The 26,608-nt window shown below is 39.2% G+C and overlaps 1 protein-coding gene across 1 annotated transcript in view; it reads right to left on the bottom strand.

Moving 5' to 3' along the window:
• Positions 1-5,750: 5,750 nt before the first annotated feature.
• The window catches only part of ENPP1 (ectonucleotide pyrophosphatase/phosphodiesterase 1), a 55,921-nt gene continuing 35,063 nt past the window's right edge, over positions 5,751-26,608 (bottom strand). The window contains exons 14-25 of the mRNA XM_082756127.1: positions 26,263-26,294; positions 25,192-25,319; positions 24,047-24,116; positions 21,124-21,211; positions 17,926-18,101; positions 17,333-17,384; positions 14,404-14,558; positions 12,220-12,355; positions 10,453-10,533; positions 9,423-9,555; positions 8,530-8,686; positions 5,751-7,670 (exon numbers count right to left, since the gene is read on the bottom strand). Coding sequence (XP_082612253.1) covers positions 7,503-7,670; positions 8,530-8,686; positions 9,423-9,555; positions 10,453-10,533; positions 12,220-12,355; positions 14,404-14,558; positions 17,333-17,384; positions 17,926-18,101; positions 21,124-21,211; positions 24,047-24,116; positions 25,192-25,319; positions 26,263-26,294 — 1,376 coding nt within the window. The 3' untranslated portion in view covers positions 5,751-7,502. The remainder of the gene's footprint in view (positions 7,671-8,529; positions 8,687-9,422; positions 9,556-10,452; positions 10,534-12,219; positions 12,356-14,403; positions 14,559-17,332; positions 17,385-17,925; positions 18,102-21,123; positions 21,212-24,046; positions 24,117-25,191; positions 25,320-26,262; positions 26,295-26,608) is intronic.

Below are 26,608 nucleotides of genomic sequence, written 5' to 3'. Positions count from 1 at the left end.
CCAGACCAGGTTGCTCAAAGCCCCATCCAGCCTGGCCTTGAACACCTCCACGGGTGGGGCATCCACAGCTTCTCTGGGCAACCTGTGCCAGGGCCTCACCACCCTCTGAGTGATTAATTTCTTCCTTATATCTAATCTAAATCTACCCTCCTTTAGTTTAAAGCCATTATTCCTTGTCCCGTTACCACAAACCCTGACAAAGAGTCCCTTCCCAGCTTTCCTGTAGGCCCCCTTTAGGTACTGGAAAACCATTATAACCTTCTCTTCTCCAGGCTGAACAACCCTATCTCCCTCAGCCTGTCTTCATAGGAGAGATGCTCCTTGATCATCCTCGTGGCCCTCCTCTGGACTCATTCTAATGCTTCCATGTCCTTGTACTGAGGGCCCCAGAGCTGAACACAGTGCTCCAGGTAGGGCCTCACAAGAGCAGAGTAGAGGGGGACAATCACCTCCCTTACCTTGCTGGCCACATTTCTTTTGATGCAGCACGGGATATGGTAAGCCAGAAAGCCAACACTATCCAACGATGCCACTCCTTGTCAAAGCTATAGTTGATCTGTGGCAATGGATGTCAGCATGTAAGCCCTTCATGATGGGGTGGCTTTGGCAATTTTTTTTCCTACAGATATGAGCCCCTTTGCCCTCAGGAGACATTGTTCTCCTTTAGCGTACAACCAGTAGTTTTCACAAGCTCTTACATAAGGCTGAAGTACCTTGCCCTGTTTGGCTAACCCCGGGCAGCTTGCTGAAATGTCTACTGCTTCGTTATTTTTGTGGACTCATATTAAACTTCATATGCCTTTTTCTTGTATGTAAGTCTTTTCACTTGTAGTGCTTTGGATTCACCATCATGTCTTTGACACCAAAAATGTCCAGCTTTCACAAGTTTCCTTGTGGCGTGGATCACCTGTTTTGGCAAATTATCATTGCTTTGCAAAGGAGTTATTCTGGTCAATGCAAGAATCTCCACATTTTCAGTGTACAAGGAGCTACACATTAGGAAGCTAAGAAGGCTGAATGCAACTTTCATCAGATACTGAATCTGTATGGCTGTCACCTACTGTTCCAGAGTTATGGCTACCTCAGCCCTCAGATGACAAGGCTGTAGAGACTTCAAGTCATTGGAACAGACACTTGCCTCAGAACCAGCTGGTGCAGATATCTAACAGTTGATGTCTTCTTCTTCAAGTTGATTTTTGATCTTCCAACATGCGTTTTCCTTGCCCTTTATACAAACTGAGAACTTGCCTACTGGCCCAGCCCTGCTAAAACTCTTCACTTCTCCATATGAACAGAATATCAGGCCAAATCCTGTACTCTGGAACCCAAGATCTGCAGCCAGATTTGTTGACTTAATATACAGATTTTACCACCCAATCCATTAGCTGAGTTTCCACTCAAATCTTGAGTGTCAGTTGTTACACCACGACCCACCTCTCCACTCTGAACCAGACTATTCTGGTTATGATGTGTTCTGACCTTGTGGTATATAAAGGAGCAAGGGAAAGAAAGCTACGGACAACCTGATTTATATTACGTAAACTCCAAGATGGCATCCATTTCTGTAAACTACCTCAAGAACAACTACTTGTGGTAAATTGGGCCACATCTGGCTGGTGGACGGTCACTAGTGGGGTCCCTCAAGGCTCCATTTTAGGTCCAGTCCTCTTCAATGTCTTTATAAATTATTTGGAGGTAGGACTAGAAGGTGTTTTGAGCAAATTTGCCAACGACACCAAACTTGGAGGAATTGTGGACTCTGTTGAGGGTGGAAAGGCCTTGAAGAGAGACCTAGATAGATTGGAGAGCTGGGCAATCACCAACAACATGAATTTTAACAAAGGCAGGTGCTGGATCCTGCACCTGGAATAGGGCAACCCTGGCTACATATAAAGACTGGGTGATGAGACGCTGGAGAGCAGCCCTGCAGAGAGGGATCTGGGGGTTGTGGTCGACTGCAAGTTGAATATGAGCCAGCAGTGTGCCCTGGCAGCCAAGAGGGCCAACCGTATCCTGGGCAGCCAAGAGGGCCAACCGTATCCTGGGCTGCACCAAGCATGGCATGGCTAGTTGGTCAAGGGAGGTGATTGTCCAGCTCTACTCTGCACTGGTGTGGCCTCACTTAGAGTACTGTGTGCAGTTCTGGGCACCACAGTACAAGAAGGACATTAAACTGTTGGAAAGTGTCCAGAGGAGGGCGACGAAGATGGTGAAGGGCCTAGAGCGGAAGACGTATGAGGAGCGGCTGAGGTCACGGGGCCTGTTCAGCCTGGAGAAGGGGAGCCTGAGGGGGGACCTCATCGCAGTCTACAACGTCCTCGCAAGGGGGAGTGGGGAGGCAGGTGACCTATTCTCTGTAAAAACCAGTGATAGGACCACGGGAATGGTGCTAAGCTGAGGCAGGGGAAGTTTAGGCGGGACATCAGGAAGAGGTTCTTCACCGAGATTGTGGTTGCACACTGGAACTGGTTCCCTGGGTTTGTAGTCACTGCACCAAGCCTGTCTGAATTTAAAAAGCGATTGGACTGTGCACATTGTCATATTGTCTAAACTTTTGGGAAGACCTGTGTGGTGCCAGGAGTTGGGCTTGATGATCCTTATGGGTCCCTTTCAACTCAGGATATTCTATGATTCTATGATTCTACTGGTCACAGTGATTAAGCAGTCGATACAGAGTCATACTGCATTTCTGTCCTGCTGAAGCAAGCAGTGGGATTTAGCATCTTATATGTTTTGGACAAGAAAAGTAAATTACCAATATCTGCAGTATAATTAGTTCTACTGAAACACAGGATATACAATAATGTATATGAAAAACGCCCTTCCTCAATTTGTCTAGCATAACCTTCCAATAATGTTTTGGATTCTTTGGACTTCAGTAATTCAGTCTTCCCAATGCTCTCATCTCTAAAACTTGTAGTAGGAGTGTTAGCTCATTACAAGAATGCGAAGTATTTCATAAAAAGCTTAGGAAAGACCATTTTCCAAATGGTTTGTCTGGATTTCTACTATCCTGGGGCCATATTTCTTTAGAAAACATATGCTAAGCAAAACAGATCTTTTCCCAGTTACCTCAGATCAGACCAGAAGAGGGGCAGTTATCTGCAAATGCATTTGCTGTTGCATAAAGTCAAATGCATCCATAAATGATCAGTAAACTTTGCACTCCCCTAAACATTTTTTATTTTCAATAGCAGAACCAAGTGTACATAATTACTTTCTGCAGTGTAAAAAGGCCAATTACAGCTTTCATGTATTTTCATCACTATAAGAGTTTAGTCAAAATTTTGCGGTAGAATAAGCCATTTCACACAGCCAGCAGGTACAAGATTTCAAAGTGAATTTGGTATACTCAAGCAGTGCACTTTCTACAACCTGGAAGATCAAACCTTTGGTACAGATGCAGGATTGTGAAGCTTCCAGCATAGGGAGACAAGAAGAGACGCAAATGATTTCTCTTTCAAACTCCAGACAGAAGCTGGTGCTGGAGTATATCTTTGCCCAGGTGCTGTGAACACAGAGCCTCACATGTGTTATGCACACAACCCAAGGGCAATTCCACTGACTCTTGATCAGGGGGCATTGGTCAAGGCTTTGGGGTGACTCAGTTTTCCATCCCACTGCATTTGTTTTATTCGAGCTGAGAAACTAAAAATAAAAAGGATTAAATCTGCAATAAAGGGCAACACAAGGGCAACACATGTTGTGGCCAAGGAGGAATATGATAATTTGCAACAGCATCCTTTAGAATCTGTAGCCAGGCTTCCATAATTATTGCAAGTTTGTCCATGGTCTCCATAGCAGCCTTTCCTGAGGCTGGAGGCCGGAGTGGTGACTCATAGCGGTTCAGTGAGGGACTTGGACTCTTTTCCAAGGGTGTCTGAGTTACAGGATACCAAACCTGGGCTGGTTTCCTGTAACGCAAAGGTTCCCAAACTATGGTAGATGTACCACTCATGGTGCACAAGCCACCTCAGTGCGGTGCTCCCAGACAGCTGGATGTTGCCACAGGGTGTATGAGGGTAGGCTGGAGACGTTGCTGTTGCTGCTGCTACTGGTGATGGCAGAACCCAAACAAAATATTTGGAAATTTCTGCTTAGTAAGTTGCTGGTGTCACATTCACTCTGTCCTTGAACTCCTCAAAAGGGTAAAAATGGCTTTCCACAGTACAGTGATAAAAGAGCTGGATATAATCCTCACCATGCACCCTGGGATGGGTTCCTAGCCCTGTTGTGGTGCTGCTGCGGGCACAGCATTACAGCAGCTGCAGGGTGACCCTGCCATAGGAGAAGCCCCTCATGATGCTGTTGCCCTTCAGCATCCTCTCTGGGGTGGTAGGATAGGCAACTAGTCCCGGCACAGAGGCCTCCTCAGCAAGAGCACTGAGTTTCACTGCAGATCTTGGAAGAAGTGAGGCGAGAAATTAGGCCTTTCCTCCCAGCTGAGTGCTCTAACCACAGAGCTACAGATTTAGGCTTTCTTTTTGTCTTCTGGCCTCCATGAAGCTCATTTTCCTGGAAAAGGGAAAGTGCCCTCCCATGCAACAGAGGAGCAGCTCCTCCCTGACTGCCAGGCCTGGTTTATAACCTTGTATTTAAAGGGATAATTATGTATGTCAAATCTCCTCAGCCTAGGGACAGCCAGATGCCCAGACCACCCACTCTCCAGCTGAGACCAAGCACCCTGGCAGGTGCTGATGGCAAATGGCTCTTGTGCACTGGGTGGATGCAGCAGTTCCAGTGTGTGATGGATATGTTGTGAGCACAGGTACCAGAACAGGCCTCTCTCAAATATAGGCACAGATTTTGCCTCATTTTATTTTTAAAACACTTGGGACAGCCTGGGGTGAGAGCAAGAAATCTATCACATTAGTCAAGAGAATACCTCACAGTTACTGAGAGGGGAGCAGCCAGCAATATGAACCTGAAAACCTCTGAAGGCACAACTCCAAGGACATTTTGTCAGCAGCAAAACCATCCTGAGATGTCCTCTGCCCCCCTGCTCATTCCTGCCCCACCATCCTAAAAATTTTAGTAAATAAACAAGTTATGGGAAAAAAATAAACATCACAACATTGAGATGACACAATTGCACATTGCACATTTTTAAAAAGCAAAGATGAAGAAAAGAAGCAAAACTACTTACACAAAGATGAAATCAGGATAGCTCTCTGCTCTGTCAAGTTGACTTGGAAATTTCTGGCAAGGCCACACTGCACACTCCTCTCAGCAACCACCCTGTCTTGATGACCACATCAGCTTTCACAGCCACTCTTCCATCCAAAATCTTCCCTAGGTCAAACCAGCAGTCAGCTGCTCCCTAAAGTCCTTACCCATCCTTACCCAGGAGCTAGGCTCACCATGCTGCCTCTCAATTGAAATTGGCATTGCTTCATTTTCTGAAGGTGTTAACATCCCTGACATTTGCATTCAGGAGATGATAGCAGTTCTACCAGATGTCAGAATATTTTGTCCCAAGAGGAAATAAGTTTAACTCCCAAATTTACTGATTCATTGGTGTATTTCATTGAGGTTATCTTCTATTGGAGCTTTATTCCATGTCAATCTGAATCAAAACCAACCTTGATAAATGAGATTGATATGGAACTTCTCACCACCTCTTGCCTGAAATCAGGCATCAACAGTCAATAACTACTACAGCTGAGACGAGTTACAGAGTGCTATATATGCGTACTAGCATTACAACTAGTCAGTAGCATTTGGTACAACAGAGGGTCAAGAACAGCATACATCATCCGATGTTTTTATTGGTCACAGGCAAAGTTACAAAGCAGTTACACTGAATAATGCTGTCACAGTCATGTCGTCATGTGAGGTTGCTACAACACATTTAAATTTCACACAGTGAAACTACTTTAGGAAAAAAACAAACAAACATGCTTGTAACAGGTCAAGAAAATACACTTGGTTAAAGGAAAAAAACGGTCCCAGGACATCAGCCCACTCAAACTGAAGTTAATGGGAAAGCTTCTATTGACTTCAGCAGGCTTTGAATCCAGCCTCCACCATGCCCTGACCAAACTGTAAGGTCAAATGCCTCTCTCTGCTCAGTCACAGACCCTTCAGACTTCTAAAATACTTGTGCGTGATGTATTTTCTTTCTTTTAAAACAAGAAGAACATAAATGTGTAATTGACTACGCCAAACTTTATACATAACAGAGGCAATTTTGGCTCGTCAGTTTTAGAGAGAGTGGAAGAATTACAAAGACAAGAGCATGTGTACTAGAAAAGGAGGGAGTTTCTACACTCCTGAGTACCTGTAGCAGCTGTGTGTGACCTGAGAGCTTCCAAGAAAGCTCATGACATGCTTCTTCAGGATTTGCATCTAGCAGTGTCTGCGTTCAAGACAGATAACTTATGTGAGCTGGAATGTGGATGATGTAGCACTAAAGAGACAGCTAAAAATGTAGCTAGGATCTGGCTGTTTGCTGCCAATGGACAACGGAACTGCCTGTGGGCATTTACTGTAGTAATGAGAAGTAAAACCTGTGCCATTAAAGAAGATCATATTACCATTTTAAGGCAACAATCTTAGTGCAAAAATACCTTTTCTTGGAGGAAAAAAAAAAAAAGAATTTCAAAACCACAACTGACATAATCATGCACCAAATCTAAAAAGGCATCTTTGCTTTAAGAAAAAATCTATTTTATTTCAAATTATACTTATATTTGATGAAAAGTTATTTATGAGAGGTCATCTTTCTGTTTTGTTTTTTTTTTTTCTAATTTTTAGGTGACTTGATGCATCATATTCAAAATAATTCTGAGGACGCATATACAACAGGCAAAATATGCATCAAACTCTCCTTCAATGTTGGAGACACTAGAGGGCAGCAACAGACCAACACTTCACTGCTATCAAAACCACCTAGGAGCCTATTCCTTGCTGGGGAAGTCTCAAACATCAGTCTTACTGCTAACCTCAGTATAGGTTCTTGCACCATAATGCTGCATTATTTTATGAGACCCAAGCAACACTCAGAATGTAATTCATGCTTCAAGGAAAACAGGAGTAGAAAGGTGCTGCTGTTTGTATTTCAATGGTCAAGAACACAGTTATTTCCCCCAAAGTGTAAGATATTTGCTAATTATCTGTTTTTAAAGTAGGGTATTAATCATAACCCATACCTCATAAATTTCTCCTTCTCCAGTGCATGTAAAAATATTTTTTTTGTTTGTGTCTCAGAATATGATGATTAAACGCCAATAACACTTAATAATGGACATGGTTTACCACATTCAAGTGGGAATGACAGGAGCTGCCATTCCGTGTTATATACATAGTCCATCAGGAGTCCCTGAGATACAAATATGGCACCCACTCTCCTCCCTACTGGCATTTTGGTCAAGAGATCTCAGTAAATGTTCCAGCTTATTTAAAAAAAAAAAAAAAAAAAAAAAAAAAAAAGTTTTCATTAATTAAAAACAGTCTATTTACAAACCAGTTGTGAAATGGACAACAACATTCCATAGGAAAAATCAGACCTTTTCAAAAGTTGGTAAATATGTTTTTAACTGTAAAATCTCAGATACTGGCTGTTTTCTGTCTTGATAGAAGCTGAGTCCTGTAAGTAATTCTATATCTCTGACCCGAGCTGTGTGAAATTTCATTCTCTCTTCAACCCACAAAGACTCAGACTTGCCATCCTATTGGGAAAGAGGAAGAAAAAAGTGTTTGTAAAATGTAATTTATTCATTGACTTAATGGATGTCAGGGAAATAAACAACATTTTAATGTTTTATAAAGGCAAAACGCAGTCACTGGTGGCAAAGATATAACTTAGAAAGCACTGGCTTCTACAAATAGTTAGAATCTTGCCTGAATTTAGTACATGCAGTTAACATCCTTAAGTACACACAACTTGAATCTGCACCAGTTGAAAACTGGTGATAGTAAGGAGTGCCATGTGAAGTCCAGCATCTATCCACCATCTCCATCATAAAGCTGTTGCTGAGAACTGCATTTGACTTGGGGAGTGATTTGTGTAAATCTTCTCTGTAGGACAGGTCAGCACACTTCACATGCTCTGTTCTGGTTTATAAGGAGAACAGCTATGTTGATTTCCATCACAATGCCAAGGCACCTGAACTAGAAGCAACCAATGCTGTTCAAGACTGTCTACATCTTCTCCTTTTGGATATGTATTTGATCTACAACTGAATCTTCTTTGTGGATGAAACCTTCTCCTAGAAGCTCTTCAGCCTTCGCAGATGTTATGACTAGATACTACTGCTACAGAAAGTTATGTGTTCATCACACTGATTCTCTCAACACATTCTCACTACTTCACTAGCTATAAGTTTTGGTCTTCAAACAGAAAATGCCTATTTTCAGCATATATACACATTTTAATATAATTCTGCTTACAGCATTGTCTTCCCTCCTGGGATGACCATGATAGACCGCAGGGTTTTTACAGTCTTTAATTAGCTAATCACTGATATTCAAGCAAAACAAGTTCAAGCCCAGCTTCTGATGTGTATGGGTACTAAACAGGCTACTTACTGCGCAGCTTTCACTGTTGTCTTCTCTGTGAGGCACAATGAAAGACAAGGCATCCAGAGACCCTTCACACTCCAGAGGAGTTTCAGAAGTATTTTTACAACTAGTCAGCACAATGAAGAAATGACTTGGAACAGGAACTTCTGAGTTACCACGGTGTCTGAAATGCATAAGATCTTTCAGTAAATCTACCAAATCATACTTGTACAAAGAACAACTGGCAATAATCAGCTATATTCTGGCATATTGATTTTACCAATCCATGTATTTAATCGAAAGAATGCTTAGTCCTGGAAGGAAAATTCATCTGTAATCAAAATTGACAGCATATTCCAGATTAATATTCCAGATATCAAGTTTGGCTTGTAGGCTGATCCAAATAATGAGTTTGATGAGGTATAACAACAAAACTGATTTATCATAAAAAAGGTGCAGGAATTTACCATCTGTTTGCTATCTTAAACCAATTTTGCTAGCTGGGACTAACTACTACATTTGTGCTAACAACTTAATAGTGGAACACTGCTAGATACATGGACTCAGGAATATCAACCACAATACTAGGGATAAGACGCCACTCATTCACTCCTAGAGGCAATGTCATAACTTTTCAGTCTAACAGACATTATTCCACATGCAACAGCTTCTCTTACACCTCACTGTCAGGTTTTAGGATGACACATTTCTATCATGCATTTTCTATATGCTTGTTGTTTACTTCTAAGCGTTACACAGCTCTGTCTGTTTAGAGCCATTTTACTGCCTCTCTCTGAACTGTCACAACCTGACAAGGATCCATCTCAGCAAGACGCCTTCCTTGCTAACAAGGATCATAATTACTTTGTAACTTCTAATGGAGTAAAGAAGCAAAGGAATATGATGCAAAAGATTCTCACCTTTTCACCTTTTCTGGGGTATCATACAGTCCATCAAAGTCATAATCAAACACAGGACCACTGACTATATTGACACCATTTCTGGCTGCAGCATATTCAGGCAGCAGGTATTGATGGAAGTAGTTCCATAACACTGAAACACAGCAATGGAAGTGGTAAGCATCATCTCCAAGGTAGGAGATGTTAATATAACTGTGCAGAGTTTTCAGTAGTGTACAGACAGGCATGGTAAGCTAGGAAAATAGTAAATTATATAGGTGTTTACAGTTTTCAAAGGCTGCATCTATCATGGCTAGCATGTACGCCCACATCTCTATTTCATGTGCACGTTTTCAGTTTAGATGTACATGCAAAAAGTCTCCTTACTTATATATTTTTAATTCAGCTTAAGAGAGACCTACCGCTCTGTTCAAAAAAAAAAAAAAAAAAACAAAAAACAAACAAACAAACAAAAAAAAAAAAGGACACTACTTTTGTCCAAAGAAAGTGCCATACTTATTCTTCTTTTCACCAGGAATGTGCTTAACCTCCCTTAGCTGACTGCCTCATGTCCACTCTCACCTAGGAAAGCCCAGGTCTTCATATCTTTTCTGCTAGAGATTTGATTATTTTCCTGTTTCCTTAGTGATTGAGACCCTAAATTTCTGCCTAGAAAGTCTGAGATTAGGAGATGTTCCTAAAATAGAAGTGAATTTAACTCACATAACTATAAAACTGGCATCTAGGTTCTCTAGAAGACACTGTATAAACCTTGTTTAGATAGGTAAGGAAATGCAAGCAAAAATATCAGGCATTAAATGGAGACATCTATATTACAATCCTGTGCAACTAGCCAGTTGATTGGGAATCACAAGCTCACAATGGTAGGTCTTTGTCCCACAAGAGACAGGCCTACTTTAAGGAAATTTTCACAAAGTCCACAGTCTGGGGAGCTCTTATTTCACAGAGACAGCTGTATCAGTGATCTTTTGCATGATTTGGAAGCAAGCAAGATGTCAGGAGTCTTGCATTCAAATGCACAAATATGTACCTTTAAATGCAGGATACATTGGCACAATGTTGCTGGTAAGCAAGGCATCATAGTGAGGTTTCTTTGCATCTGTCATCAAATCTGAAATCAAAAAGGAATTCATTACTTGGATTTGTTACTTTAAAAGCATTAAAACATAACTCTAAAGATTAATGTAATGATGTTAACATGGAGCTGACCTAACTTCACTTCTCAAAGTTGATGTAGGTCTCAGTGGTAACTTCAGTATATGCTGAAGTTTCCAGTTCCAAAAATAAAATAATCTTAGCAGCAACACTAATTGCCCTCGTAACGGTGGACACATATTTTAATATTTTAAAATATCAGAACAGGTTTTTGAACTGAGGGGAAGGGTATAAAATTCACTCCATGAGTGTCAGACCAACTTGTTCTGCCTACAGAATTGTACTGGGTCTGGCTGGGAAGTTAACTTTCCCTGCAGCAGCCCATACAGTGCTGTGCTCTGCACTCGTAGCTAGAACAGCAGTGTTATCACACCAGCGTTGTGTCTACTGCTGAGCAGTGCTGGCACAGCATCAGGACTCTCTCTAACCCTCCTAGGGGGTGAGCAAAAAAGTGAGAAAAGAAGCATCAATAGGGCAGCTAACCTAAACCAACCAAAGGGATATTCCATACCATCTGATGTCACACTCAGCAATAAAAGGTGGAAACGGGAAGAAGAGGGGAGGGGTGGGCTCTCGTAAAAACATTGGTCCTCTTCCCTAACACCGGCTACATGTGTTGAGGCCCTGCTTCAAGGACGTGGTCAAGCATCACTTATTTGTGGGAAATAGAGAGTAATTTCTTTCCTCTGCACTTCTACATAGCCTTTATTTGTTTTGTTTGTTTGTTTGTTTTCCTTTTTCCCTTTCCCCCTCCCTTTTCCCCTTTCCTTTTTTTTCCCCTTTAGTTAATTTGTTTAGTTAATAATAATCTTTCTTTAATAATTATTATTATTTTTTCCCTTTAATTAAATTATCCTTATCTCAACCTGTGAGTTGTTCTTTACTTTACTTTTTCCCCTCCTCATCTAAGGAGGGGGAGTGAGAGAGCACTTGTGGTATTTAGCTGCCTAGCAAGGTAAAACCACCACAAGAATTTGGGCACAAAAATAGGAGCTCTGCTTGACTTTGCAAGTTACACTTGATGTAGATGTTAAAATAACCCACTACTTAATACTTCATGCAGTGAAATGGATGTAGAATACTTCCAGATCACATCAACAGTTCACATACAATGTAACTATTTGTAAACAGCTGAATATTTTTGTAATATGCTTTGAGAACCAGAGTTGAACTTTTCAGACCAAATATTGAATCCCTTTACTAAAGACCACATAGGGCATGTATTTCAAATATAAAATAAACTTAGCATGGCAGTTTTTCACTTAAGGACAAATGCCTCAATTTTATGTTGGGTAGTTCTAACTAATTCCTGTCACACAAAGTGAATTTGCAGTTTTTTAGTTTGCCAGACTTGACTCATGCTTTACACATTCCTTCCAGTTTCTTCCATGAGATGCCATGTTAGAAACATGACAAGTTCAGAAGCTTTCAGGAATCAGTAAATGACCTTGGACAACCCACCAACTGCTGAAGCACCTGCAATGTTTTTCTTTCTCATATGCTAAAAAGAACTGCAATAATTCAGTAACCACTGCTTCAAACTCTGATTAATCAATCAGTAGCATATATAAAAGAACATAGCTACTGCATTACAAATTATTTAAATCACATATACTGTAAACATTTAAAGCCATGTATTTACTTGGAGGAGAAAGGAATCCATAAGATAGCCGAGGATGATTGTTGTAAAACGAACATGTCTGGTTATGATTAAAAGGAATACGAACATCCTTGTGTAAACAGCTGGAGATATCTTCTGTAGCAGAAAGCCATTTTTCCTGTTGAACAAGAAGAAAGTTTCACTGGTAAAATGGACTTGCAACAATCTCACAGGGTGGGGGATTGAAGAACTCTAAATACATAGCAACAGCTGCCTTCAGCGGTAGTGAAGAGACTTCAGATTCAACTGGTGTCCCTGTTTCATCAGTGAAAAACAAGCCCCCCCATCTGCTACATACATTTTGTAAATAGATTGAACAGAACTGCAGATTTCTAGTTTACAGTAGCTTTTTCCAAATGAAAAGTCAGAGGGCCCCATCAAAGATAACTTGATCTGGTGTGAATGTATTTGCCCATTCAGGCTAAGAATCAGAGGCAACCAGATGTGCTGTTAGTCATCTCTTCCCACATGGACACTTGCTACAGTAAATGGTTGCTTCAGGCCACCAAACTCTCAATAAATTGAAGACCAAGCCAACCTTGACAGAGCTTAGTTTGATTTACTTGTAGTAGACATTGGGCCTATGAGGCCCAGATAATTGAACCAAAAAGCATCTTCTACAGTCCTAATTCAAGAATGAATTGGTTTGTACATCTTTTCCAACTTGGAAAACCAACCTGAAAAACTTTCCTTCTTGAGATCTGCATGTATATGTATATTTTAGCATAGGGCCCAGGACAGCAAAGGCCAGATTTATCTCCACCAACACTTTTTTTTTCCCCCAATCAGGATGATCTTCTGACGGAAAGATTGCATCAGGGCATGAATGGTTGTAGATAGTCCAAATATTATATTTTCAAAATGCTCCTACAATGCTATTAGCACCACTTAAAGACTTAAAGGATAGCCCTGCTAAACTGCTATAGCGGACCTATGTTGCCAAGCCATAGACTCACAGGGCCTCAGTACCAGTGGCGATGGTCTCCCCACTTCCTGGTGGATCTGCTCTCTCCACCAGGCAAAAACCACAGCTCATGCTGAGGAACAGGAAGGAATCAAAGCCAGTCCTTACTAACATAGGAAAGTAAAGAGAAGATCATACAAAATGACTTTTTATATCTCATATGTATTAGGACTCAATACTGAGGCCATTTCTCTTTGATATTTTTATCGATGATCTGGATGAGGGGATCGAGTGCACCCTCAGTAAGTTTGCAGATGACACCATGTTAGGTGCATGTGTTGATCTGCTTGAGGGTAGGAAGGTTCTGCAGGAGGATCTGTATAGGCTGTACCAATGGGCTGAGGTCAGCTGTATGAAGTTCAACAAGGCCAAGTGCTGGATGCTGCGCTTAGGGCACAACAACCCCATGTAACACAACAGACAGGCTGGGGGAAGAGTGGCTGGAAAGCTGCCCAGCAAAAAGGGACCTAGGGGTATTGGTTGATAGTCAGCTGGATATGAGCCAGCAGTGTGCTCAGGTGGCCAAGAAGGCCAACAGCATCCTTCCTGACTTGTATCAGAAATAACGTGGCCAGGACTAGAGAAGCATTGTCTCTCTGTACTCGGCTCTGGTGAGGCTGCACTTCAAGTACTGTGATCAATTTTGGGCCCCTCACTGCAAGAAGGACAAATGAGGTGCTGGAGCGTGTCTAAAGATGGACAAAAAAAAGCTAGTGAAGGGTCTGGAGACCAAGTCTTATGAGGAGCAGGTGAGGGACCTGGGTTTGTTTAACCTAGAGAAAAGGAGGCTCAGGGGAGACCTTATTGTACTTTTTACAATTACATTAAAAGAGGCAATAACCAAGTGGGGAATCAGTCTCTTCTTCCAAGCAGCAAGTGATAAGACAAGAGGAAATGGCCTTAAGTTGCACCAGAGGAGGTTTAGATTGGATATCAGGAAAAATTTATTCACTGAAAGGGTTATGAATTGTTGGAACAGGCTGCCTGGGTAGTTGAGTCACCATCCCTAGACTTCTTTAAAAAATGTGTAGATGTCATGCTTCATGACATGGTTTAAGGGTAGACTTGGCAGTGCTAGGTTAACTGTTGGATAAGATAATCTTAGGAGTCTCTTCCAACCTAAATGAGAGGTGTTCAGTAATAACTTATATTCAAGCTTTTTACTTTTCAAAGTTGCTTCTAACCTTTATTCAGTTACTTACATCTTTGTTAATGGTATACGCATTCCACAAAGACATCCTGTAGTCCTTGCTGTACGCATTTACATAGCGGTAATGGTAAAGTAGGCAGTAATTATGTCTCTTCTGCAGAATTCTGGGCCGTCCATAGGGCAAAGTAAGTTTCTCTGTCTTCTTAACTAGAACAGAAATAGTGCTTGTTATGTTTCAGTCAATAATGTTTTTTGAGAACCCTCCTCTCATACACCTACAGTTGCCCTAGTTTCTAATTACCAAAAAGAAAAGTCACAGTAATGGAGTAAATGAAATTAATTTTTGTATCAAAGGTATAGTTTCTGTGATAACGCAATAAGTAAACTGACAACGCCAGTATAAAGTAAAATACCAATATCCATAATTCAAACATACCAAATTCGGTTTTACAGTATAGTTAAAACATTTTGCCATTTAAAATAAGAGATGAATCTAAGATGCAAATTTAAGTCTTAGTTGACTTTGTGTTTTGATATACATATATAATGTGGGATCTGCTTTTAATTAACATTTATATAGGACACAAACCAACCATCATGATTTCAAAGCTGCTAAAGGGACTATTTTAACATAACCCACAAAGTCATATTAAAAGCGACACTTAAAGGGCTATAGAGATCTAAATGAAATACTGGTTAGATCTTCAAATGCATGTGGAATTGCTTTATAATGATGGCTATAGCCACAAAAGCTTTCTTCTCTCTCTCTCTCATGGGCCACACCTCTTTAGAAAGTTTGTATACAGAAATAAATATCTCAAAGTGCTTTATGCAAGATATTGCACAAATCCTTGCCTAAGACACTGCCTGTTTATATTGACTGGCCAACCACCTCATCCAACAGACAAGTGAAGACTTTCCTTTACAACCATATCAGAAAGACACTATGTGGGATCAGAAGAGGAAAAGTTATTAGACATAAGCTGAAGAGTAAAGCAGAGTTAGCAACAGAATTACTTAGTCAATATAATTTATCTTAAAAAGAAAAAAAAAAAAGGTAAATAAAAGTCATAAGAAGTCATAAGAAACACATGCTCTTGCAATCATCTGCTGCTATCAAAAGACGTCTGCAAAAACTTTCAGGTCCTTCCCCTCACCGCCTCCAAGATAGATTTAAATTTCATCAAAACATTGAAGATTATTTTGCTGACTGGAAATAAACAAAAAATAAGTTTTTCAAGTTTCTAGTTCTCTGACGTAAAATAAAAAACTAAGCAAAGCTAGAACATTATGAAATTATCTTAAATAATAAAAATATTACTTTGCTACTGAAAATTGAAGTATTTTCAATTGTTACAGGTCTGGGATTATAAGGAAGGGTATCAAGGCTTCAAAGGATATTTTCTGTTAAGTAGTTCACTGCCATCCACAAAATTGTTTTAAATGAGGAAAAAAAGTGTTCAATTAATGCCGCAGTCTCCTTTCTCACTGTAATTCCACATGACAAAGAATGTCAAGATTATGACATTTACTTCTCTGTCCAAGAAGGAAAAGGCAAACATTTTTTTTTTTTTCATAAAAATAAATATGCAGTTAATACCTCGTTGTTCTCACAAGTTGTCAAGTTACAGCAATCAAAGCCAGAATATGAAAAAGTAATTAATAAACTCTAAATAATCTTAAGGAGCACCTAGCCTGGCTACTAAATTTTCATTATCCGTGCCTTTTATAACTAATAAGTGCACAATTCTTAGAAGCAGATTACTGCTGTTAAAATGAGTGCTAACATAGGTCTCACTCATAATCCAAACCCAGACCCCACTGTTTCAGAAATGTAGATTGAGCACTTTAGGTTCATATCTTAACAAAATGGGACTAAAATGGATTATGTGCCCGGCATATTCCTTCAAAGCCAGATTCAGCAGGGCACTCAGGCTTCTACCTACACATTAACAGCTTGTTTTAGTGAAACTGCTTACCTGCTATGGGAAAAGCACGTACTTCTGTATTTTACTAACTGAATGTCACTGTGTGCTCTCATGGGTGTTAAAATACTGAATGATTTTTAAAGGACTCTGGAACACATTTTAAAAAGATGCCCTGTTTTTAGTGGAAAAGACTCAAGAAAACTCTGCCCACGTTTTGTCAGGGCTAGCTACATGAGTCAACAGAAGGCTTAAATTAGTCCTGAATAAGCAGCAACTATTGCTGTGTGCCTGCCTGTAGCTGGCATACAAATCCAGTAGTTAATAGTGAAGTACAGTGAGGTGTCACCAAATACAGAGTTTATTTGCTTAAGAAACAGGGTTTAGTGAGCAAACACATGGCAAAGGTCTCTATCAGTTTATTTCCCATTCTGACAACCTAATATCTTGATGTCACTTTTTAACGTATTAGTATCAAGGTATTAGTATATTCCATTTCAACTTGATTTTCATTATTCACTTATTGTCTTACTTGCTTCATGCTCTAACTAGTCTATTTTGTTTTGTGAGTCATGAGCACATTTACCACCTTGCAAACTGCAGCTCAAAAATGGCATGAGTGTGTCCATAGTTTTGAAACACAGCAGAATTACGACAAACAATGACTTAACCCTGTGTAACAACCAGATCACATGAACACTCCATGCTTCATTATGAGTGTGCTGGCATCATATTCTTGTCGGATACTTCCCTATACAACAGCTTTGCTTTACCTTCTTCAGTAATCATTACTTCAGTGCTGGAAAATTCAGATAATAATACATGTGCCATAGAGACACGTACAAGAATAAGCATTTATTTGAGAACAAATGGCTCAGCAGGACTGCATCTGAATCCCAAGTATATACACAACATAACTGTAACCCCAGAGTAGTTCAAAGAATTATTATCCCACATATTTGAGATTTGCTCAGAAGTTTAGACATTAAACATTTCATGTTGTTAATCATTCTTACATTTTTGTTATCATTCTATTCTACTAGCTAAAGATCTTACCTTCTGTTTCAGTGAGATTTAAACGCTGTTGAAAATCCCTTACTGGCAAACCCTGTAAGTGTAAAGCAAAAACACTGAGATTCTCCTATGTGTTCCACAAAGCAAATTATGAGCTACTACTACACTTAGAATAACAAATGTTAACACTTCTGTCTTGCAAGTTATCCCTGTACAGAACTCACTGACATCTACAGGAAAGGAGCTATATTCAGAAACATGCTTTTGCCCCAGGCAAATCAACAGCCTTGAAATACACAGCCCAAGGACACAACATAGTCACAGAAAGAAAGTTTCAACACAATTTAGTGAAGCAAGAACTGAATGTTTTCCCCGTCAAAGCTTGCTTCTGCAGTGTTTTCCAGGCTCTTCATAGCTGAATGTGTCTTCACATAAGAAAACTGCAAAAATGAACGTGCAAATACAGGCTAGTACCCACTAGCCCCAGGCAAGATTTCATTTAAATCTGAGACTAGATCAAAAAACAGATATAAAACGCAAGCTGAAAAACTACAGGGTAAATAGATAATCCAGAGTCTCACTCTGAATACAACACAGACATCTGCCTCCACAACTTCAACCATTTCAGCACATACCACTGTCCTGCAGGAACAGCCAAGGCTCACTGGAAAGTTTCTTTGTCCCACAACAGAGCATTCAGAAGGATGGATTGTTTCTTTGGGATGCTGAGGGATATAAATGGGATTCCTTAAAAGATGGTTTAGCTGTCCATGGGTTCCATTGTTTGGGGCTGGTTTCAAATCAAGCAAGTCTACAAAATAATTCAAATAACAGGATGAAAAAAAAAAAGACTGTAACACACTGCTGCTTGTATTGTGATCACAGTTACGTGTGATTAAAAGCATGGGTGAGTCAATAATCCTGCACTACTTGCTATTCAGGACAACTGAAAGGGAAAGCAATGACCCCTTTAAAAGGAAGCACATATATTCTCATCTAGGGCTCAGGATATTATTAGTCTGCTTGCAAGGAGGGACAGAACAAGCACAAAAAATGACAGAGGGTTTACTTCTGAAGGAAAGTGAACTTGCAGCATCCAAACATGCAGTAGAAGACAGAATGGGAATCTCAAACACTTGAAGCCTGTGGCTACACATTTAAGTTTGGGGGCATAAGTCTGGGGGCTTTTTTTTGTTGGTGGTGTTCTTCTGTTTGTTTTTTTATTATCTGAAAATTAAGTACACACACTTCAGTTAAACATCACTAAAGTGTAAAACTGTAAAAGAACCAGCATAGAACATGGGTTCTGCTTAGCACTGAACTCTAAAATGTAAAGCTTCAAAATTCCAACCAAAGTAGACTAACCATAAAAATAATCTGCATTCCAAAACCACCTGTGTAGTTAAAGAAACTTAAGCAACTAAAAGCTGCCTAACACCAATGCTCAGAGGTGCATCGGGCAATTCTGCAAAGCTGAAAAGACCAAGCCCTATTTCATGTTTAATCCTCACTAGGATTTATAGATTTGTTGTTTCTCCATCTACTTCATATTAAATCTATGAAATAATATGTTTCCAAAGTACAGCAGGTGATGAGACAGCCTTGCATCCAAAAGCTCGGTGGTTAGATCACTCACCTAGAGCACAGGAGTTCAGAGCTCAACTTTCTTTCCTACATGTGGCAATTGAACACATTTCTCCCTGCAATGTGCCATTCATATTATGACCTCATTCCCTCCAGAACAAGCTGCTTCTCTTTGGGAAGAATAAATCAAGCTTTCTATAGCAGTCCCTGCTCCAACGAACATCTCAAAAAAAAACTGTATATAAAAATAAATAAATAAGTAAGCCATACCACAGAATCAATCCTGGAACTCACATCCCCAGTTCAACAGCTAAATTACACTCTTATCTTCTTATCATTTTAACTGGAGCATCCAGGAACTCACAATATCTGAGAAACCTCCAAGTCTAGCAGTTCGAACGCTTTGGAAAACATGAGATCGTCATTCAGACAAGAGGATCAGTTGTACATATCTGGTGTTCATGATTTAAGCGCTAATGTGCTGCATAAATTGGAACCGTTTTCTCTTTCTCTAGCTGCCCTTTAAAGAAGGTGCACCTTAGGAACCCAAATGACAAGGGAAAGATGCCTTTCTGCCATCCAGAACCACACCTAAAACCCATAGCAAGGAAAAGGCTTAGGAAGTTGTCTCATTTCACAATTTTCTACCTAAAAGTTAAGTTGCTGGCTTCTAACCCTTTCTGTACAGGATGGAAGAAATCTGTATCTCAGTGAATACACATAAGATGTCTCATCTGTCACTGAACTTGCTTCCATGAGATGCCAGTAGGGACCCTACCCCTCCCCTGAGGCATATACAGAAAGGAATGGGGGCGTATAGGAAGGTTCAAGGAAATCAACCACTACATAACAAGACATCAAAACATACAAGGGTATGCAATACACACTTCCTAATGGCCTCTGTCTCCTATTCCAGCAGAGAATTTAAACACATGGTTTAAATATGGTATACCTGAATATTGCCACTGATCTCAAGCATGTGCAGTGTTCCCGTTAAGTGCTTTCTGGATCAAACCCTTTGGCAACATATTGTCTTTCACAGAAGCAGGTGTTAGAGCAAGCATGGATCCTGGCAAGAAAGAGAAGGAGGCAGGAGATAATGGAAAACAGGTGAAGACCTCAAGGGGAATAAATGAACTCTGAAAGCAGAAAAACTAGTGGTGGGCTTTGGGAGAAACCATGAAACACAGAACGAAGGAGAACAGACACAAGAGAAGGCAATAACAGTCACATTGTATTTGAAAGGGGAAAAACAGGAGGGCAGCCAGGTCTGATTTTCTAGAATAAAACCCACTTCTCTGGTGCACTGAAGACCACAGAGGTGTAAGAAATGGGGAACCTGAGTACTGCAGCTATGCAAATGAAGAGACAGCGAGCTTTAGAGCAAGGCTCTAAAGCCATGGAACTGCAAGCTAACAAGATAGTTGCAGACCATTAAAAGACAAAAAAAAAAAAAAAAAAAAAAAAAAAAGTGCATTTGAAACAGCTGTGATATTAGACAATGAGAATGAACAGGGAAACATCCAAATTCAAGTATTAAAAGATACAATACATAAATTGAACAAGTGACACAGACATGGGTGAATCAGGGAGACAGTTTGTTACATGACTTAAGTATGTCAATTTCAAAAAGAAAATCTCAAATTCAGTTAACTGAATTAAAAACATCTAAAATAATTAAAATTGAAAACATAAAAAAGGAAAACAACAAATAAGAACACACATGACAGAACTCACAAGAAATTGCTCAAGTGCATGAAAAATTGGATGGGGCAAGGGGGACATGACTCAGATTTCCTGGAAACGAGCTGCCTGGCAGCTAAATCCATATCCTCATAGCCATTACTGTGATTGCTATTACTACACTGCCTGAATAAAGTCACCTGAGGGAATAATACTGAATTAAGCTTCTAATTAAATAGGAGAGAGAAAGGGAGGATGCCTTCTTGACAAGAGGGAGATTGTAAAGTAGGCAGTTTTAGTACTGGTGAGCCAGTGGCATGCACAGGGACTGGTGGAAAATAGAGATATAAGCAGCCTAACTTGCACAGCCTGAATAGTTCTCAGTCATTTAGAAGCTGAATCTTTCTCAGAAAAACAAACAGCTTTTAATTAATGAAAATCAGCATGAAATCTTAAGGACGGTTTTCTAATGACGTTTAAAAGTTACTTATTAAAAAAAGATTTCTAACACCCAAAAGATGCTACGTTTTTAATGAACAGAGGAGACCCCAATCAATTGTACTTACCACACATTAAATTATATACTTCAATGTTTTCAAATGGATCAACCTGAGTTCGAAACTTGAATCCTGGTCCAAAACCAATGAAGATAGCCTAAGGTTCACAGAGAAAAGTGGAATTCTCTTTCAGACAGGTTGAAACTGAAAATATCTTCACACTCAGCATTTTCTTCCAAAACCTTACCTTTACTTTAGCAACATTGTATGGGTCAAGTTAAAACATCCTTCTATTTAAAAAGTTTATTTTTCTAGTAAAATGCACTTAATCAGATATTTGAAAAGATATGGGAATAATTTTAAAAAATAGTAAAGGAGTAGTAGGAAAACCAATTCTGTCTCATCGCCTTTAAAAAGATGTCTCCATCCATTTATGAAGTTCTTTGCTCTCCTCTGCTTTTGAAGAAGTTAAGCTCATTCTCCTAAATGATTTAAGTGATTTAATGGAAATGTTGAGCCAAAATAACCATTGCTATTCATGCCCTGTTGTGGTTTAAGCCAGCAAGCAGCTAAACACCATTAACTCTACTCTAGCCGAAACCAGGACACCTGTAGACAATTTGGAAACTTTTAATTTAAGTCTGCAAAAACATCTGTTGGTATCATTGTTTTAAATAGATAAAGGAATGGTGATATCCTAGACTTCTATTTCTCATTTGCAGCTGTTTATTCTTTTTCTTGCACCACTTCCTGAGCTGTGCTGGCACAAGCAACTGTATAGCTATATGGCAAACCTGATCCAGAAACTCGGTCAGTTCAAAACATTTTTTTTTTTTTTCTGCTGGCTCTTTTTCATCTGGTTTAGTTCCCAGACCTACTTAGCTCTGCAGCCATGCAAAGCTTACGCTAGCATAGAGCAGGATTCACTGCAGGACTAAGAGCAAGGTAGCTATAGGCAGCAAATGCTTAAATTCAACTGTTGTCAAGACAATTGTTTTTAAACTTACCCTGAGACATTCAGGTAGGGTTGTTTGTTTGTTTGTTTGTTTTTAAGTAAAGCAGCTTGTGCACATCTGACATGTAAATATACTGAATGAGCAATAGATGCTTTGCATTCTGTAGATCTCAAAGCTCTTTGCAAACCATGCAATTGTCTCATTTCATAGCTGTGTGGCAAAAATAGAGGCTAAAAATTCTAACTTCTTTTTTAAGATGTTAGCATAATGCAAGCTGTTATTCTGCAATTGTTGCTACCAAAATCTGTGGCCTAACAATGTACTCAAGAGGCCTAATCACAACTAGATGAGGCAGGAATATGCTACCTCCTTTCCATTGACCTGGGCAATTACACAGTATGAAATCTATGCTGGTGTGATGTAAGCTACAACAGGATGAAAAAGCCCAATTAGGGATGCTATAAACTGACAATTCCAAGTCTGGCAAGAAGTTTGACTTTATTGTCAAACTACTGAAGAAAATTTATGCAGTCAAACTGTAGCAGAGAGACTGCAACAAGCAGTCATTTGGCATCACGTGGCCCTGTTGGTTTAACCCAGGGTTAGGTATAGAAAAAACAATTTATTTTCTATTGTCAAATCAGGGAAGAAGAGTAAACCTGGAAGGATAAACTGATACACAATTAATACAGGTTTGATTAACAGTTAATAAAATAAGTTGATGTCAACACTAAATACTTATATTTATCATAATGTAAAATAAGTCTTTTAAGAGTAAAATCTATGCTTTACAGGGACTAAATAGGTCTTTTTACAACACTGTTTAACTCACAACTGTTAGTAGATTTTATTCTGAAGATAACTTTTTTGAAATAGAGTATTGCCTTTCATTTTGTTGATAGAGAGCTGAGCTGAGAATAGGTTAAGTGACCTGCCCAAATCAGAGGGAGCTGACTGAGAATATGATTTCATGTTTCTCAAGTTTAATACCCTATATTTCCCTTACATTCCTTATTAAAGAGAAGACGTTAGGGACTCTGTCCTCAATTTAAACATGACTGACAAGCTAAACAGCAGGGCTACCTCAGAACAGTGTTACCTAGGCTATCATGAAACAATAGAATTATAGAGTTGGGAGACCACTTGGTCAACTTATGCAATAAACGGAATCAAAAAAATATATAATCATTTCTGCAAGATGTGTGTCTGAACAGTTCTTAGAGTATTCCTGTGGTGGGATCTCCATAGACTTACAGGTCAAACTATCCAATTCTATAATGATTTAAAAGGAGTTTTCTAATAATTAAATCCATTCTTCTTTACTGTCGTTTAAGACTGTTACTTCTGGTGGTAGTTACTGTGGAGAATGGACTAGCCTCAGAGACCAGAGGAACTGACTGGCTAAGGGATGCTGGCAGCACCATGCTCTCCAGTGGTACGTGGTAGGAGGGAGGGAGACAACGGTAACCCCCCACCATCTTCCTTTTATTATTTTTTTTAAATGATGAGGCCAATGAGACAATGCAAGGAGCTGCCCAGAGAGGTTGTGCATTCCATATCCTTGGCAGTTTTCAGATGCAATTGCATGAAGTCCTGAGTAAACTGACTCTGCTTTGAGTTGGAGATAGGACTAGAGATCTCATGAGGTCCCATCCAATCTGAAATCTCATGCTCTATGATTCCTATATTTAAGGATTTGGAAAGATAAGTTTTCTCTTTTCCTGCATTTAATGTTAAAACAATAAAACTTGGAACATCTTTATATTCTCACCAGCACAGTCAAATCTCTGAGGCAAGTCCTGTATTTTTGCCTGACACTTACACCAATAGAATCCCACCTTGTGTGGGTTACCCAGCACATCACAATAGTATAAAATAAATATAAAAATAAATGTTTGATTTCTTTAATTGCAGATGGAATAGCACCATAGATCGTAAAATAATAATAATAATAATAAACCCAACACCTAGCAGCCACAACATTCATAAACTGAAAGTGCTAAAAATAAGAGTTAACATAAGTTTTCAAGTCTCACCTGCATACTGGGGAAACGATTATCAGAGCCATGGAATCCACCCGTGCAACTTTTAATCTCAAACGGTTTCCTATTAAAAAAAAATAATCCCAATTTATATAACTCAGACTTTACAAACCCTATCAGCTTAGAATACATTCCATGGTGTGTTGTTTGCTTGTCTATTTAAAGTTTTAAGAGGCTTATCCATAGGGAATAGAAAGTCTTCAAGCTCTGGAGAAGAATGCCTTTAAAATTAGAATGATAGTTTTCTCCATAAATCTTATTCCTCTGGAATTCTCAAGTGTCTATTTAAAGTCAAGTATTAGAAGACACATGAACAAAATATTTGTTCTCAGGGTAAGAGATTATAGCTTCACTGGTATTTAAGAAGCAGATCTTTACAGTATACTATATAAGTATTTTCATTTTATTTTTTTTTAATAAACATAGTAATGTAATTCAGAGCATTCAGCTGGGCATCTTATAGTCTAGTAAAAATGAATCTCCAACATATGTCAGATCCACATACATCACTTGAATGCATTCATTTTTAGTAACCCAAATCTGACTTGCAGGACTTGCATGTTTTCAGTTTTACAGAACAGGACTTACTGAATACATGGGCTGAAAAACACTTTGATGATGAAAGCTCTGGAGTATCAGAGGTGTTCAAAATTACATTATTACAGCAGGTGCCCTTATTCTGGGGATTGTAATTTCATTGGTCAGAACATGTAAGCTAATTTCTAACAACAGCATGGTCTGTAAATTCAATGTGGATCACTCACAAGATTGATTCAACAACAGTTGTACACATGCTTACTATTTATGACTCACTTCAGAAATTCCTAAAGTATGGCAAGATGTGCTTGAGAAAAAGGAGACCTTAGTTTCTAACATTTGTCACAAAGCCTGCCACTACCCGCATATTCAATGGGGGAGTATCCATAGTTGTGAGTTTAGAATTGAGCCTTCTCAGGTCTGCACAAACTGCAGAAAAGAGCATAGTTTCTGTTTGCAACATCCCTTGCAACAAGAAACTCAAGGACAAAAATTCCAGGCTACAATAGCTAACATTGGACTCTAAGTGTCTGGAAGACAAAAGCTATGAGAAAACAATGAATTCTTTGCTGTATAACCAAGTACTGAAAACTGCAACTTACCTAGCAAGTTGCCACTGGGAGTTTAAATAAAAGTGCAATGGTTCAATTCGGTCATTGTTGGCATAATGGAAACGCTTGGGTAGAAGCTGTTTCATATAGGCTTTGAAGGGCTGATTTGGTTCTCTGCACTGAAATATTTCAAATTAAAATATAAATGTACATTTCATCACAATTTTCTTTATTTCATGCACAGTTCTTACAAAGCACTTCACTTAAAAAGCGTCTGCAACAGCTTCTATTAAGGACAACGGGACTCCTTTAAGTTTGGAGTCATATGGTCTGGCACATTAATATTTATACTTAGAGAGCAAAAACTAACTGGTTTTGCATTAAATAATTATTAAAAGAATATTTATATGAGATTATAGAAATGAGTTACTCTTCTTATTTTTTTCCTTACAGGCTACAGTCATACAAGAACCAAACTGTATTGCCTATAATTTGTAAAAATTACAGAGACATGAACATTATGATATTTTCAAGTGGTAGTAGACTATCCACTTATTGCACAATAATTGTACATTTCTGTAACACTGGAAGTCACAGACACTCTAGAGTTTTTTAGTTTGGTCACACAGGGACAAACAGATTTTCCAGTGGTGCAGGGATGAGAACAGAAGTCTAGAAGTATAGCGCAGAAAAGCAAATTCCATAAGTTGGAATTGACAAAAACATATCACTATCCTAGCTCAAAGCTGTTTACCAAAAGGGTGTAGAGCAAGCTTGTCCAGGAAATGGAGCTAAGCTTTACATTGATTTGGCCCTCAGTCAGCACAGCCCAGATACACATGTTCTCCAGTTTGAAGAGCAACATGATACAGCATTATGTCAGAGGTGAAAAGAAATGAAAACAAAACCTTAGTTAATACACAACCAGAGACAGCCACATGACACCTCACTGAACTTCGACCTTCCCTTTCCTTACAAGGAACTACTTTTTTTGTGTTAATTTTACAGCATATGGAAGGTCACTGATTCAAAGTCTAAATGCTATTTCACTAGCTTAGAAAATAGCTGGTGCTGTAAAATACCGAGTAGAAGTTAAGCTAGGACAGGTAAGACAACACTTACTGTGAGGTTTCTGACAATGCCTTCATAGTTAACTGGAAGAATCATATGTAAGAATTAGTCACCTAAGTTAAAAAAGATCAGGCATAAAATGAAAGCATTCCCATTATGTAATATATTTAATTTCAAAAAAATTCTGACACAGAAATCATTTTTCCATAATGAAAGCTCTGCAGAGCGAAACATTCACTAAGCTGTCAAGTTATTGTTTTTATGAACTTTTAGTTCAGAGACACTCCTTCCTTGCTTAATTACGGTTTTAAATTTTTCAAGTACTTTAGCTACAGTTAGAAAAATAATCTCAGAAGTACGCTTTCACAAAAGAGGCAGCTAAATGCTGTGCTAATGA

Source organism: Aythya marila, assembly GCF_965140915.1.
Source record: "Aythya marila genome assembly, chromosome: 3".
Lineage (NCBI taxonomy): Eukaryota > Metazoa > Chordata > Aves > Anseriformes > Anatidae > Aythya > Aythya marila.
This window is presented reverse-complemented; position numbering and strand designations above follow the sequence as displayed.